Genomic DNA, 15,828 nt, shown 5'->3' on the forward strand with positions numbered 1-15,828 from the left:
AGGCCATCCAGTCCCACCCCCTGCTCAGTGCAGGATTAGCCTCCAGCATCCAGGATAAGGATCTGTCCAGCCGCTGATTGAAGACAGCCAGTGAGGGGGAGCTCCCCACCTCCTGAGGCAGCCCATCCCACTGCTAAACTACTCTGTGAACTCCCCCCCCCCCCCATATCAAGGATCTCTTTGAGCTGGAAAGGCAGGCTGGCGATGAATTCATTAGGTAGCCCTTTGCCGTGACCCAGATGGTCTGGACCAGCTGTCTGTATTTGGTTGTATTTGTATGGGCTGTATTTGGTTGTGACACAGAACTGATTTTTGCCATATATTCCCTGTCATGTAAGAAGATCACAATCTGACAAAGAGTGCTTGCACTCGAAAGCTCACATCCTGAATAAATCTTTGTCGGTCTTAAAGGTGCTCCTGGACTCTGATTTTATTGGACCAGCCTGACCTTCTCAGATCTCAGAAGCAAGGCAAGGTCAGCCCTGGTTAATATTTGGAGGGGAGGCCGCCAAGGAAGTCCAGGAAGTGGCACTCGGTGGCCCTGGGCACAGCCCTGGCTCAGCTGTGGCCCTCCAGATGTCCATGGACCACAATTCCCAGGAGCCCCTGCCAGCATTCGCTGGCAGGGGCTCCTGGGAATTGTAGTCCATGGACATCTGGAGGGCCGCAGTATGACTACACCTGTTCTGACCAACCCCGGATTCGCGAAGGTGATCTCAATGATACAATAATAATGATGATGATAATAATGATAATGATAATAATAATGAATAACCTGAAAGCCCTGCCAGGTGCGGGGGTTGGAAAGGGGGGGGGGGGTGGCGAGGCCAGTCCGAGCCCGGGAAGCGGTTCTAGCCAGGAACGCAGCTCTGTCGGGTCTCCGCGCCGCCTCTCCCGCCCGGCCGCCGGGGTTGCCAACCTCCTGGGGAGGCCTGGGGAGGCCCTGCAGCGCCCGGGGGGGCTGGCGGGATCCCTCCGGAGCAGCCGCGTTCTCCCTGAGGAGGCCTCCCGGCCACGTCCTCCCAGGAGGCCTCCCGGGCGCGGCCTGAGGATCCCGCCTCCCCCTCCGTGCGCGGCTGCGTCGGCCCAACCCGAGCTCCGCCCGCCCGCCCGCCCTGCCCGCCTCTCCCCCCGGCCCCTGCCTGGGTCGGCTGCCCGTGGGCCGCCTCCCTCTCCGGCTCCCTCCTTCCCTCCTTCCCTCGTCCCGGCGGCAAGATGGCGGGGTCGGTGGCCGAGCGGGACGCCGCGGTGAGTCGGGGGGCGGGGAAGGGGGGGCGGGGGGGGCGGGGGGGGCGGGGGGGGTCCCCGAGGGCGTCTCCTGCCCCCCCCTCCCCTCTGCGGTCCTGCCCGGGCGGCCCTCCAGGGGAGGCGGGGGCGAGGGTAGGGAGGGGAGGGGAGGGGTCTTCCCTGGGGCCCCCTCCTGCCCCCCCCCGAGACCCAGGCCCTTCTTTCTCTCCCCCCCCCCCCAGAAGATGGAGGACGGGCCCCTGGGCCGCGCGCTGGGCTCCCCGCTGCAGGCCGAAGTCTTCTTCCCGCGGCTGGTAAGAGGAGGACGGAGGACGGGGGGGGGGGGGGGCCGGGATGCCGGGATGCGGGGCTGGGGCACCTGCCTGGGCGGAGACGCCCCCCTAACGCTGCCTGCCCCCCCCCCACCCCCACCCCCACAGATCGTGCCCTTCTGCGGACACATCCGGGGCGGCCTCCGGCCGGGCAAGAAGGTGCTGGTGATGGGCATCGTGGACCTCAACCCCGAGAGGTAAGAGCCAGGCGGGCGGGGGGCTTCCCACGGACACCCGCCTCTTTGGGGCAGCTTTCCCGTGGGATTCATCCACGACCTGCTCCTAAATAGAGAGATCCTCCTTGTAGGGGAAGGAAAAACAACCCGTCGCGGAAGGAGCGACTCTCGGGGAGAACGGAGATTAGCAGGGCTGGAACCAACACCCGGGGTATCGGCCTTGGCCCGCAGCCAGGAAGGCGAGTTGGGATGCGCAGGTCTTCCGAAGCTGGGGAGGGGAGTGTGCGTCGACTCGGATCGGGCCGCTTGTTCCGAGAGAATGAAAAGGCCCCTCTTCCCCTTGACAGCTTTGACATCAGCCTCACGTGCGGGGACTCCGAGGATCCTCCGGCAGACATCGCGATCGAACTGAAAGCCACCTTCCCGGACAGGCAGCTCCTGAGGAATTCATGCGTGTCGGGGGAGTGGGGAGAAGAGCAGTCATCGCTCCCCTACTTCCCGTTCATTCCCGATCAGCCCTTTAGGGTGAGTCCTACAAATCACTCGCAAAACAGCTGTGGAGGACTTTGAGCAAGGCCACGGTACCCTCTGGCATCTTTGGGACAGTCCACCTCTGGGTGATCCTCCTTGAGAATTTAATCCCAGTGAGAATATACACAAAACGTTTTAAAACAATACAGAGAATCTTTTGAAATGTTGAAGAGTTTTTATTCGAATTAAGGCCATCCTCGCTTGGTTCCACCTCCTGAGGCAGCCATTTTGCAGTGGCACCCACTACACTGGGTCTGAATTCAAAAGGTACTTGCAGGCTTGAGAAGGCTGGGGACCCCTGATACAGAGACTCCCTTGAGATGTCAGAGGAATCCTTGCTTTAATTCATGGTTGGTGTGGGAGTCCAAGCACAGGCCGCTCAGCTAACCGTGAGACGTTGTTATGGTATGTCACACTGGGATATGAAAACATGATTTGAATCTGTTAACCACCGCTAGTGTGTAAGTGTGGCATTGAGTAATTTACAAGGCATGAGAGGTCAAGACATCACCCTCATCCAGGGGTGGGCCAATGGTGGCTATCCGGATGTTCATGGACTTTAGGGGCTCATGGGAATTGTAGTCCACAGAGAACTGGAGAGCCACTGTTTGGCCACCCCTGCCTTGATCTGTTCTCCAGTGTTTGCGCAGCCAGTAAAAGTGTTTCCTAAAAACACTTGGTGGGCACCAGAAAAGGTGTCAGCAGGTGCCATCCTGCCCTAGGGCACCATGTTGGGGAACCCTGCCATACAGGGATACTGTGTTATGCAAATATACCTCAACTCTTCTGGACATCCTAGATCAGGCTTTCTCAACCAGAGTTTCGTGAAACCCTGGGGCTTCTTGATGGCCCTGGAAGAGTTTCCTGAATGGGTGGGAGTTCATTATTTTTTCATATTCTTTTTAATCTGTTAAACATTGATCAGGTGATATCATGTTGACCCACCCTCCCCTCCCCAAACAGCCAATGATGGGCCTGGAGGGTCTGGGAAGGGGAGGGACCCCAGGTGGGTGTGTGCACAGCTCTGCTTCTACATTATGCATGATTGCACGACTTCTGGGGTTTCTCAAAGCCTGGGGAATGTTTTAAGGGTTTCTCAATGGTAAATATGTTGAGATAGGCTGCCCTAGATGTAGGAATGCTGCAGTACAGTAGAGGTGCTGCGATTTCCGTGGTATAACAACCACTCTGGTTTGGATTATTAGAACCATTAATTAAGAGCGCAGTGGAAGGACCCCTCTGTTTCAAGTGTGGCTGTGTAATTCAGTTTCTCACTGCTGCTGTCTCCGTGCATTCTGGTTTTATACATGTCATTTTTCATCCATGTCCTTATGCTGAATTTGGTGGAGAATTTCCACAGATACCTCTTGCTCATTATATTCCTAGTTAGCAGAAGGATAAATGTAAACCCATAAAACAAATCTACAAAGATAATTTTGCTCTTGCCCTTGCTGTTTTCACATACAACAACATATCTTTTGATATTACAAAAAAGAATGTAGGATGTATCAAAAGAGGGTCCATGCAAGATTTAACTTTGAGCACTTAAGGGCCAGTGTAGTGTGGTTAATTTATTTAATTCATTTGTGCTGGCAGAAGAGGGATGCAAAGAGGGATGCTACACCAAACTGCTTATAAGGATAATATTGTTTTATTAAGAAAACAAATACATTTTCTATAGAAAGACTAACTGTCTAACTGTTGTTCTGCATTTGTTCAGTCTGTTCTGGAGGGAAGCAGGAGGAAGTGTGCTCAAAAGGAGCAGGAAGTTTCCTTCTGAGCCAATCAGGAAACTGGGGGAGATTATTTGAAAAACATCATACTCCACCTTTACCAGATTAGAGTCCACCACTCTTAACTATTACACCATGCTGGGTCTCTAATTAGAAATATCCAATCAATAAATTAAAAAATATTGGTGCAAATGCTGGCAGGGGCTAATGGGAATTGTAGTCCATGGGCATCTGGAGGACCACAGGTTGACTACCCGTGCGTGAGAGCATAGGGAAGAATAAGGGAGGAAAGGAAGGTTGAAGAAGAAGAGGAAGAAGAAGAAGAAGAAGAAGAAGAAGAAGAAGAAAAGTTGGTTCTTAAATGCCGCTTTTTCCAACCTGAAGGAGGCTCAAAGCGTCTTACAGTCGCCTTCCCATTCCTCTCCCCACAACAGAGGGAAGGAGGGATGGGATTGAGAAAGGGAAGGAGGGATGGGATTGAGAAAAGAGGGACAGGGGTGGGTGAAGGGATGAATAGAAGGAAGAGAGGAAGGAAGGCAGGAAGTGTGTTAGAGAGGAAGGGGGAAAGAGGGAGAAAGAGATAGGCAGGAAGTAGATGGAGAAGTAGAGGAAGTCAGGAAGGAAAGAAGGAAGGTAAGAAGGAAGAAGGAAGGCAGGCAGGGAAGTAGGTGGACTTGGAGGGGACAGGGGTGTGTGTGAAGGGGGGAGTCGTGAGGGGGAGCGAATTGGGAGGGGGAGTTGGGGGGGAAGTGATAGAGAGATAGAGGAAGCAAGGGAGAAGGAAGGGAGGCAGCCAGGGAGGTAGGTGGAGGGGAGTGGGGGGAAAGGAGGGGGGTATTTGAAGGGTCCAGGGGCGGAGTATCGAGGGGGGCGATTTGGAAAGGGGAGAGGGGGGTAGGGGCGGGAAAAGGCTCTTGGGCGGGGGGGGGGGGGCCTTCTGCCGGCCCTAGTAGCTCCGTAGCAGCATAAAGGACGCTGCAAGGGAGTGCCTGAGCCCGGCAGAAGGCAATTGGTGGCGGTGGGGGGTGGGGCGGCCTTCTGGCAGTCCCAGGGACACCCGTGGATGAATCCCACGGGAAAGCTGCCCCAAAGAGGCGGGTGTGGTGGCGGTGGGGGGTGGGGCGGCCTTCTGGCAGTCCCAGGGACACCCTGTCAGCGTCCTGGATGCTGCGAAGGTGGGCTGGGGCCGGCAGAAGTCTGCTGAGCAAGGACTCTGGGGCAGGAAAGGAGCACGGAGGCTGCGTCCTCGACCCAGCCTCCCTGCTCCTTTCCCCAGTGGAAGGAGAACCCAGGCGGAGGACTCACCACGCGGCCATCCTTCAGTGTCTGCGTGGTGACTCCTCGGCCGAGCCAGGCGAGGCTGGGCCAAGCAGCCAATGGGGAGGCGCACTTTGCACGGCTCCCCATTGGCTGCTTGGACCTGGATGGACACTCGTAGGGGCTCCTGATTGGACCCTCAGAGTTTTTATCCCGGACAGAGCCCGCCCTTTCTCTTCCCACATTGCCCTTACCCTTTTATTGAATACCGCAGGAGCAGTTACAGATGGTATAGTATACATACTGTGAACCCCTGGGTGCCCACCAGCTCTCAGTTGATGGGGGAAATGAGCTGGAATAGGCATCATGGTGGTTCCTTGATGTCCTTTCTGGTGTCAATCTGGAAGTGATGTCTGCATGATGTCACTTCCTGTTTTGGCTGTAAGTGTTGCCACAGCATTGCTGCAAAGCTTGTTTCCATTGCATATCTTCACTCCTTCCATTAACAACCTTCGATATGCTGGGATATATGTTTACCTTTCTAGTGAATTGTGTGCACTGGTAAATATTCCATGTTGTCTGATAATAAGAGGTAGTCTGATCTACCCAGATGCTGAATGTCGCTTTGTTCTCGGGAGCAAATAAATACCCAAATAATTCTAATTGCTAGCATGGCTGCTTCTTGTTGTTACACTTCCTGAGAGGAAGAGTGTGATTTTGAATGCAGAGTTGGCGTCTGAGGTCAGATCAGGCCAGCAGATTACTCTTAGGTCACTTGGCATTGCCTGCATTGATCTGCTCTGGTGCTGTAGGTTCTGGAGGTGAATTTGGCGTCTTCTGCACTTTTTAGGGAGCAGAGAAATTTAAGATTCATTGGCCAGTGTTGGTGAAGGACTATTTAATTGGACTGTGTGAGTGTACTCTGAGCATCATATTAAAATACTTGTTTGCATTGACTGGAGAATTGGTATGGTGCTGGATATTACATATGGAAGAACCAGGCACAAATGGCTATTTAGAGTCTTCTTTTGGCTTGTTATTTATTTATTACTAGGAGCCAAGCCCATCGCATTCATGAATACAAGTGCTAGATTTCACTGGCATCAGGGATCTGCAGCCTCCAAACATCAGAGAGAAGTGGAAGGATGGCCAGAGGTGGAAGGCAATTGGCTGGCCGCTGGGGGAGGAGGCACTCAGGGACGAGACAGCCCCCCTGAGTGGGTGTTAAGTGCTGAGCCATGAGACACGCTCCGCCTCCAAGGCCTTACCAGAAATATATTTGTGGAACAGATTTATATTACATTATTTGTTTCATTGGGCTTGTAGGCTGCCAGTCTGTGGCCCTCCATATGTCCATGGACTACAATTCCCATGAGCCCCTGCCAGTGTTTGCTGGCAGGGGCTCATGGGAATTGTAGTCCATGGACATCTGGAGGACTGCAGTTTGACTACCCCTGGTTTAAAACAACAAAAGCATAATACAATGGGGATGCTGGGGAACAATTGAGGAGAGGCCATGAGGTCCCTTCCGCCTGGCCCTGCGGAAATGCATTAGTCCCTGTGGGGCCTGTAGCTCTTCTGGGAGCTCGTTCCACCAGGCAGGGGCAGGCAAATGTCAGGTAAGACAGAGATCACCAACCTGTTGGTATGGGCAGAGTGGCACACCCTCTTAGGGGCATAGGGAGTAAGACAGTCCCTCAGATATGCTGGGCCCAGACCGTGGATGGCCTTAGAGGTCACAACCAGATCCAGAATTCAACTGGAACCAGCCTTTGGGGAGGGCAGTATATAAATGAATGAACAAATGAATGAATGAATGAAGCTGCCTCAGTGCAGGCTGAATATGGGCTGTCCGTGGTGTTCTGGTGAGAACCCTGGCAGCTGCATTTTGTACCAGCTGCAGTTTTTGGGTCAAGGACAAGGGAAGGCTCATGCAGAGCAAGTTACAAAAGTCTAATCTGGAGATGACCGTCGTATGGTTCGCTGTGGCTAGGTTTTCCAGGGCCACCAAGGGCATTAGGAGCCTCACTTGGCATAGGTAGATAAATGCAGGGTGTTGGACTAGATGACCCATGAGGTCCCTTCCAACTCTATTATTCTATGATTCTATGCCAGCTGTGCTACTTTCGTGACCTGGACTACATAGCCAGGAAGGTGTCCAGAATCACACCCAAACTGTGTGCGCGTTCTTTAATTGCACACCATCCAGGCTGGGCAAGCTCGCTTCCTCCTCTGGCTCCTTTCTTCCGAGCCACAGGACCTCAGTCATTTGGTGCAGGGATTGGATGGCAAGAAGTACCAGAGGGCCTTATTCAAAAATTGCCGCTCCAATTGAAAAAATTAGATTGAGAAAGGGGCATGGAGGAGGAAGGCAAGAATGGAAGGAAAGGAAAACACCTGTCTGACATACTAAAGTTCATCATAAATTTTGGCTAGTTTGTGGTTTGTGAAATGAACTGAAGAACCGCCATGAAATTGCAGTATCTGGTGCAGTTCAGGGCAGTTCATGAAGAGCAGGAAGCAACGTTTAGACGGATCAGGGCATTTAGCCCAAACAGCTGAGTAGTCTTCAAATGGCTCATGAGCAGGCTCAGTTCACAAGCCAGCATATTCCTACATCCATTACAAAAGATTATCTTTTCCAACTGCTTCACTTTTCCAACTCCTTCTCTTATTTAATTATTTATTTGTTAGGTTTCTGGGCCTCACCTCTCCAAAATGGTCTTGGGGCTGCTTACAACAAATTCATAGATAACCCCCCCCCATACAATAAAAATACACACACAAAAAGGCACCTTGAAAATGTATCTAAAAGTTTTCACACCTGATGAGCCAAGTCACCCAGTAGCTGGAATTTCAGTTTTTGTCCTGGCTCCACCACAACACACCGCCAGCCGCCTGGAGTGGTGCCACTGGTGCAGAATCAGCTTGACAAAACTTGTGGCAGGGGAGGAGCTTTTGTGAGAAGTGAACAGTGACACACCAAAGCTCATAGCCTGCCAAGATTAGCACAACATAGATACAGGAAAGGGGATGAGAAGAACTGAAGAGTCCAGCCTACCCCAGTTTGGTCAGACCTTGAAAGCTCTCGTTCGTATTTAGATGGGAGACCATGAAGGAAACCCTACAGAGAGGCAGGCCATGGCAAACCACCTCTGTCTGCCTGGATAGCCCAGATTCACCTGATCACATCAGGGGTGGGTTGCCCTTGCCTGCCCCTGCGTGGCAACCTAGGACTTCCTTGGGGGTCCCCCATCCGAAGACAAACCAAGGCTGCCCCTGCTTAGTTTCTGAGATCTGGTGAATTATAAATCTAATCATCAATTAATAAATAAAAAGAAACGAGACCAGGATAACCTGGGCCCCCCAGGTCAGAAAAAAGAGGACCGTGGTGAACAGTGAGGACTGGATAATTGCCCCCTAACTCCCATGGACCACAAGGGAGCATTCCTAGGACGCTGAGTAGGACAGTCCTGGGCCCTGTTTCAGTGAGATCCATCCCCCACCGTGAGAAAAAGCGCTGCCTTGTAAATAAACATCCTTACAAAGAGTTGGGTTATGACCCAAGTCTGGCTGGAGCCCATGAGAGTTTTTCCTGTTGCCTTGAATAGACATTCATCATGTCTGTGCTGAGCTGCATTTAGTAAACTTTGGAACGAGACAGGTTTCAAAGTTGTGGAATTAATTTTTAATATAAAATCTGATGGTATAGAAGGGATGTGTCTGCTGATCTTCCAGATAAAAATAAATCTGACCTCTCCAAACATAGGCTCTATCGAGGGCCTTACTGGTTATGTGAACAAGCCTTGGACTGGGAGGGGGAAAGAAATTCACTAAGGCATTATATTGCTTACCAGTGCGGGCAGGGCGAGGCGGTGCCCATCCTGCCATCTGTCCTACCTGCCCTCCAGGACCCAGGCCCAGCCCCTACCCTCAGCAACCGCAGCCCTTGTGCACCTGGCCCAGTGGGCAGCACTGAGCCAGCAGCATGGGGCATTGGGGGGAGGCATGTGGCAGGCAGCCAGCTGAGACGTCAGGATGAGCAAGCGAGGCCGGCTGCCCGCCCAGGACAGAAGAGGCCAGCCACATCCTGGCCATGACATGGGTGAGGCTACAAGGATGCCCGAGAAGGAATGGGCCATTTGGAACTCAAGGCTGCTGCATGGAACTCACCCCAAAGGCACCCCTAAGTCTTGTTAGCTGACTTGGACACTTCTGAACATGCAAGGATAAGGGTCTGGTCTACATATGGGGATGTGGATTTCTAAACCTGAGGACTTCATATTCCACCCCCCTCCCGTGTTTCAAAAGCTCATCCCTGTCACTAGAACTGTGCCATGTCCATTATCTCGGTTTGGATCTCACCCAGGGTGATACTGGGCAGCCTTTGCCAAGGTGGGACGTTTCAGCCTCATATCCTAGTTCGTCAAATGACAATGATGTGTGCCCTGATGGGAAGGGATTGAGGACACCAGAGAGCATGAAAAGTCCTTAAAGATCAATAACTACCCAGTGATCTGATGTTGATAAGAGTTGAAGAGTGATTTACGTTGGCGATGTGAACCACCACTGTTGTTCCTTGGAATTCTTGTGACCGCAGCACTATTGATGTCATGAGTGGACTGATGGTCCTGAGGACGTTTCATTATTAATCAATTATTGTTTTGTTTATTCGTTGATGAATGCTACGGCACTTTTACTTTGCGAATAATTTTCCAAATGTATTGAGTACATTTAGTGCCTTGCCTTAAAGTAGGTCACGATCGTTCCCATGTTGCTGATGGGGAGCCGAAATGAAGAGATTATTGTTTGTCCCCAGAACTTGCTGGTGCTTCTGTGAGCAGGATTTCTTGTCCTCAATTCCCACAGATCTCCAGCACCCAAGTGCAGCACATTTGATCAAAGTGGCCGTGTGATTATGTGATAGGATTTCACAAGATCACAATAATTCTATGCATGACTTGTCAAACACAAAGTTCATGGTCAAGTGGAAACAGAGTGTGCAAAATGCATTTTTTGAGGTGGAAGTCTGAATGAGTAAAAACCCCATACCCCAACAAGTAACAGATGTTTGGCGGTATTAAGTACTAGAAGGATTTCTGGAGATTTCAGGAAAAGCGTCTTTGCCCCAGCTTGACTTGGTCTGTGGGTGGGGAAAAGAGAGGTGATAAAAGACTTGGGAGCACCCAAAAGTTCTTGATTCCATTGAAACAGCCAGAGCTCTTAACTGAGGTCTGTAGGAAGCAGCCATTGCCATGTCCTGAGCTGCACACTTGAAAGAGGCTTGAAGGGAATGGAACCCCCGTAAGACATCTGTAACTTTCTGAGCTAAGGTGCCTGCCTGATATTTAACAACATGACATATATAGAGGAAGGGATAGAGGAATTGTGTTTTACCCTGTTCTTTTGAATCACTTGCTCAGTCTGGTGCTGTGCTAAACGTATGCTTGTGAACATTTTCTTTTTAATAAATGCATTATAAGTTTTGATCCCGGTTCTCTGTATCACACAGACCTCCACTGTCTTGGACATGCTATTTTAAAAGGAGTGCCAGGAGGAAGGGGATAGGCAGTCATTTGGCATGTGGCTACACCCCCAGTGGTGCACAAGGCAGGAAACTGTCCCCATGGTAACCAGACTCTGGGTAGTGGGAGAAAACTGAGTCAAGGCCTTAGAACAGGGGTAGTCAAACTGTGGCCCTCCAGATGTCCATGGACTACAATTCCCATGAGCCCCTGCCAGAGTTCGCTGGCAGGGGCTCATGGGAATTGTAGTCCATGGACATCTGGAGGGCTGCAGTTTGACTATCCCTGCCTTAGAATGTGGAAGAAAGTCCTGGGCCCCCCAGTAGGCAATTCCTACCAATCTGGGTCGCAGTGGTTGAACTGGAAGGGAGAACCCACCCCCCAGGTGTTGGGAGAACCTGGGAGACCAGTGGGATTTATTTATTTATTTATTAGATTTTTATACCACCCTCCCATACTTAAGATAAAACAGACGGTTTCCATAACCACATTGTTTGAGTCCAGGGAAATGGTCCGTCCAAAAAATGGTGATCGTGCTTCATTGTTTATTTCTTACAGGTTGAAATACTTTGCGAGCACCCACGTTTTAGGATATTCGTGGACGGACACCAGCTTTTTGATTTTTACCATCGTATTGAGAAGTTGTCTTCTATTGACACGATAAAGATAAATGGAGATCTACAGCTTACTAAACTCGGTTGACCTTGTGGGTTTAAAAAAAAAAAACAACTAAAGGAAAAGAATTGGAGAAAAAAACCAAAAATGTAAGATTCTAAATGGGCTCAGGTGTTGTCAACACCTGTTGGGAGAAGCAGTGCCAACTCTACCTGGACACAAGCATCACTGTTTCATTTCTGCACACAGCAAAGAATATTGATAAACCGAAATTCTGTTTATCCCAACGAAGAAAGAGATTAATGATGAACCGATGAGCCTTTGTCCCGATCTGGATCTTAAAAAAGAAAGACTAACCCTGCTGGATAATCAAATTATAACGGATTCTGAGAGAGAGACTTCACTGTCTAAACGACGGGAGCTATGCCTCTTCCCCATTAAAAGGGCAGCTTCAGGACAAAGTACTTCAACGTTACCGAAGGGCAAGGAGCGAAACACATTTTCTTTTGCAAGGACAGCTCTGTCACTTAAGTGAATTAGTGTAAGTTATAACACAAATCACACCCAAGAGGGCCAAATATCGAAGTTGTTATTCAGGTCATTAATAAGAGTCTCATGAAAACCGAGGGCAAAAAAGTCTCAAGGGCTTCAGAAGCATGTGAACAGCTGGACAGACTGGTTGCAGTCCAGCACGGTGTGGACCCAGTCACTTTGTATTGGAGGGGTAGGGGGTCTTGAGCATTCTGAACTGTGCATCGGACTGCAGCCATTTTCTCTTGTTTTATCTGGGGGGGAAGGAGAGGATGCTGTAGAAGCTGAGTAACATCTTCTGGATTTGGCCCGTGTATTTTAGTCAGGGTATTTGCTTAGAATGTAGGTCATTACATGTTTTTGCACAATGTAATATTAATACGATTTTTTTAAGTTTTCCTCTAGTTTATTTATTGATATTCGTTGTGTTAATGTGTTAACTGAAAACTGTTATGGGACATTTAAGAGCAGCAAAGGCTAAAATTTCCTGAATGTGCAAAAGTTGAAAGGGTGAACGTTCCCATACATCCTCTTAGTCTTTGGGAGGCCGGTGGCATTCTTTGGGTGCCCTCGTAGTGCACGGAAGCTCTTTCTGTCTTCACCCCAAATGGTTTTCAAGACGTTGTAATGGTCTCTCAGAGCTTGGGATGGACCCTCCTTCTCCATGGATAGGAGCTGCTAGGTGTGGTTGCACACTTGACAATGCCGTTCGTGTTTGTGTCCGTGTCTCTCTTCTTCACAGGCAAGCAGCCTACTGAGGCCCTTGTTGGATCAGAGGATGAAATTCTCGGTCCCATCAAGGACAAACCTGGACTTTCTAAGCAGCCTGCTGGGATGATTTAGGAAAAGCCAAAACATTCACCCAGAGCGTCGTTGTCAGTGGTCGTAGCTGTGCCATCACTGTCATTATTACACAAGGAACCAGCCCGGTGGCACTTCAGGCCCATTCGTACAATCTGCACTGTGTTTCACGGAGGGCTGGAATAGGATTTGGGTATTACAGTTTGAAGAATCAAGTACGTGTGTTAATTTTTTCAGCCTCGTCTCATTAGTATTACTGATTTTGCTTTGCCATCAGGTCACAGCTAACATGGCAATCCTATCAAGGCAAGAGACGTTCAGAGGTAGTTTGCCATTGCCTCCCTCCGTGTCACGACCCTGGACTTCCTGCGAGGTCTCCCATCCACGTGCTAGCCAGGGCCAAACCCCAGGTGACATCAGGAGGTCGCCCAGCAGGGTCAGAACTCCAGAAGCCCTCCCACTCTGGCCCCCCAAGCACCAAGAAGACAGAGCCCCCCTGCCCCAGACAGAGTGTTCCATCTATACCAGGGGTAGGCAAACTGTGGCTCTCCAGATGTCCATGGGCTACAATTCCCATGAGCCCCTACCTGCGAATGCTGGCAGGGGCTCATGGGAATTGTAGTCCATGGACATCTGGAGGGCCACAGTTTGCCTACCCCTGATCTATCCCTTGTGGCTAAGAGCCACTGATGGACGACTTCTGCTCTCTATTTATCCAGTCCCCTCTTGATGCTTGTAGCCACCGCTGCCACCTTCTGTGGCAGGGAATCCCCTCCCTTGCTTTGAAGCTCCTGCTGGAAGTGATATTGCCTTTAGCCACAGCCAAAGTAATGACAGAGTCAGTATCGGTTGGCTGGGAACACACAGAAGCCGTAATTCCAGGGTTAATCCCATGTAATTCATTGAGCTAGATGCTGGGTCGGTTTTTAAATTTCATATAGCACCCCTTAAAATGAGGGTTGGACCCTTGTATGGCCATGGGGGCCCGTTCTGCCAATTACCTTGTGTGCGGCCTACCAAGAGAGGTACCATTTTTATTGTTCAAGGCACAAGGTCATCATCAAAATCTGCCTCTTTCACCTACCTCTGTTGGTAGCATTGTGCCAGAACACCCAAAACTGGTGGTTGTAGCTAACTTAGGGCAACCTCATTAAGTTTTCAAGGCAAGAGGTGGGATTTTTTTGGGGGGGCTTGTAGACAGCTTGTTGTAGTGGTTAAGAGCAGTGGCCTCTAATCTCGAGAGTTTGATTCCCCACTCCTCGACACGCAGCCAGCTGGGTGACCTTGGGCTAGTCGAAGCAGTTCTCACAAAAGCAGTTCTAACAGAGCTCTCTCATGTGATGTGATTGGGCTAGATGGGCCAGGTGAACAAAGTAGGTGAGGCTTATAAGAAACTAAGGTATAGAAGAAACTGCTTAACTCTGCTTTAGGGGGATATAAATAAGAGGGAGAAAGTCTTCCTTGAAGATTGCCATAGCAAGAAGGAGCACTCCCCAGTAACTGAGGGAGCCATCCTGAGCAGAGAGAACTCCCTTCAAAGTCCATTCAAGTGAATGTGCTTAGAGGGGTTCCATTGCAAGATGTGCCAAAATGGGGGTAAAAGAAGGAAGGTCTCAAAACGATTCCTTAAAAGGAACAAATAAGTACGTAAGAGTCATTTAAGAGGAGATTTAGATTTTGTTCCCAGAACACAGGAATTAAATGCTTCAAGGCTACTATTCTAGGGAAATTTTTCTTGGGATCAAGCCCCATTGAACTGAATAGCACTTACTTCCAGGGGAACACTAGAACCCAGTCCTAAGTAATCTTGGAAGCAAATCAGTGTGTTAAAACAATCATAGTAAATACCAAATGTATATAGTTAGTAAATGCTGGGTTTAGGATGAAACAGTATACTGCTTATGTAATCTGTGTAAGAATAGGCAGAGTCAATAGGCATTTGGTTTTTTTGGACCCTGTACAATCATCCCTAAGCAGAAGTTTTCTTTTAAATTGTTATTTATTGGGTTTTTAAAATAGATTAATCTTTCTGGGGCGCACAGAAGAAGGCACTTGTGCTCTGGAAAGCACTGGGGGCCAACCTGGGGTTCCTCAAAACTGCATGGAATCTGTGACTAGAGTTTTAAGCATGCCAGCTTTCACCTTGAAATCCATGTCAGGTCAAATACCTGACAGGAATCTCACTTGCACTGTGAAGATTAACTAAGCTATCAGGAAATTAATTCCCAGACCTTTCAAAACTCTCTCCTTTGTGGGTTTGTCTTTGGTTTTCTATCTCAACAGGATATTAGGCTGTGTACAAGGCACCCATTGGTAAGCTTTGCACATGAAAATAATTTGTTTCCCCTTAGGTTTGGCCAGTCCGTTGTTCTGATACAAAAGCCCACGTTTAATTATATTTAGGCAACGTACTTTAAGCTGGAACTTCAAAAGTCTCTTGGATTTTCTCCCCCCCCCCCCCCCGTTTATGCCGGAACCTGAAAAGTTATTTTGAGTGGATTATCCCACCCCCCTTTTCCCCTGACCAGTAGCTTTGTAGGAGTATTGTACTCTTTGTACTGCAGGTAGAGTCTCTTATGGGAAATTGTCTGGATGAAATCTCATGTATAAAATGTTGAAATGACTGTGTCATTTTATAATAATGTCTTAAGAAATCCAACAATATTTCTATATGGTAAAAATATTCTTGACAATAAAAAATGAACACACAAGAAAGGTTCCTATGTCAGATGTTTCGATTATTCATGGATTCCCCCCTGTGAGACACAAGCTGTTTATTACCTGAGATCTTCCTTTCACGTCTCTGAAATCTAATTGGGAGTTTACTCTTTAGTTTATTTCAGAAAAATGGATATAAGATGACCACGAGATCTGTAGAAGGCCTTGTTTCTTCCACACCCAGAAAGTCCCTGACAGGACTGTAATTTTAAAAATGGTTTCATCTCTGTAGAATTGCAGGTACAATCAGGCATGGAAAAACAGAAAGCACATTTAACAACATGATTCTCAGCTCGTAGGGGAAAGGAATTTCTTCCTCAGTGATTCTATGACAGGATCCATCAACGAAGGCATATTTTATCAAAATATATTTCCTCAAAAC

At 49.3% G+C, this 15,828-nt stretch overlaps 1 protein-coding gene across 2 annotated transcripts; it reads left to right on the plus strand.

Moving 5' to 3' along the window:
* Window positions 1-1,092: 1,092 nt before the first annotated feature.
* Window positions 1,093-15,443, plus strand: LGALSL (galectin like). 2 transcript variants are annotated; one of them, XM_077315654.1, is made up of 5 exons: window positions 1,093-1,248; window positions 1,470-1,541; window positions 1,668-1,756; window positions 2,083-2,260; window positions 11,340-15,443. In XM_077315654.1, the coding sequence occupies exons 1-5, from the start codon at window positions 1,216-1,218 to the stop codon at window positions 11,481-11,483; spliced, it is 516 nt and encodes a 171-aa protein (XP_077171769.1). In that variant the 5' UTR covers window positions 1,093-1,215; the 3' UTR covers window positions 11,484-15,443. The 2 variants fall into 2 exon arrangements, with proteins under 2 accessions (XP_077171769.1, XP_077171762.1); XM_077315647.1 differs by having other exon boundaries at window positions 1,096-1,248; window positions 1,473-1,541.
* The last annotated feature ends 385 nt before the right edge of the window (window positions 15,444-15,828 follow it).

The sequence above is a fragment of the Paroedura picta genome, chromosome 1, assembly GCF_049243985.1.
Source record: "Paroedura picta isolate Pp20150507F chromosome 1, Ppicta_v3.0, whole genome shotgun sequence".
In the NCBI taxonomy this organism is placed as follows: domain Eukaryota; kingdom Metazoa; phylum Chordata; class Lepidosauria; order Squamata; family Gekkonidae; genus Paroedura; species Paroedura picta.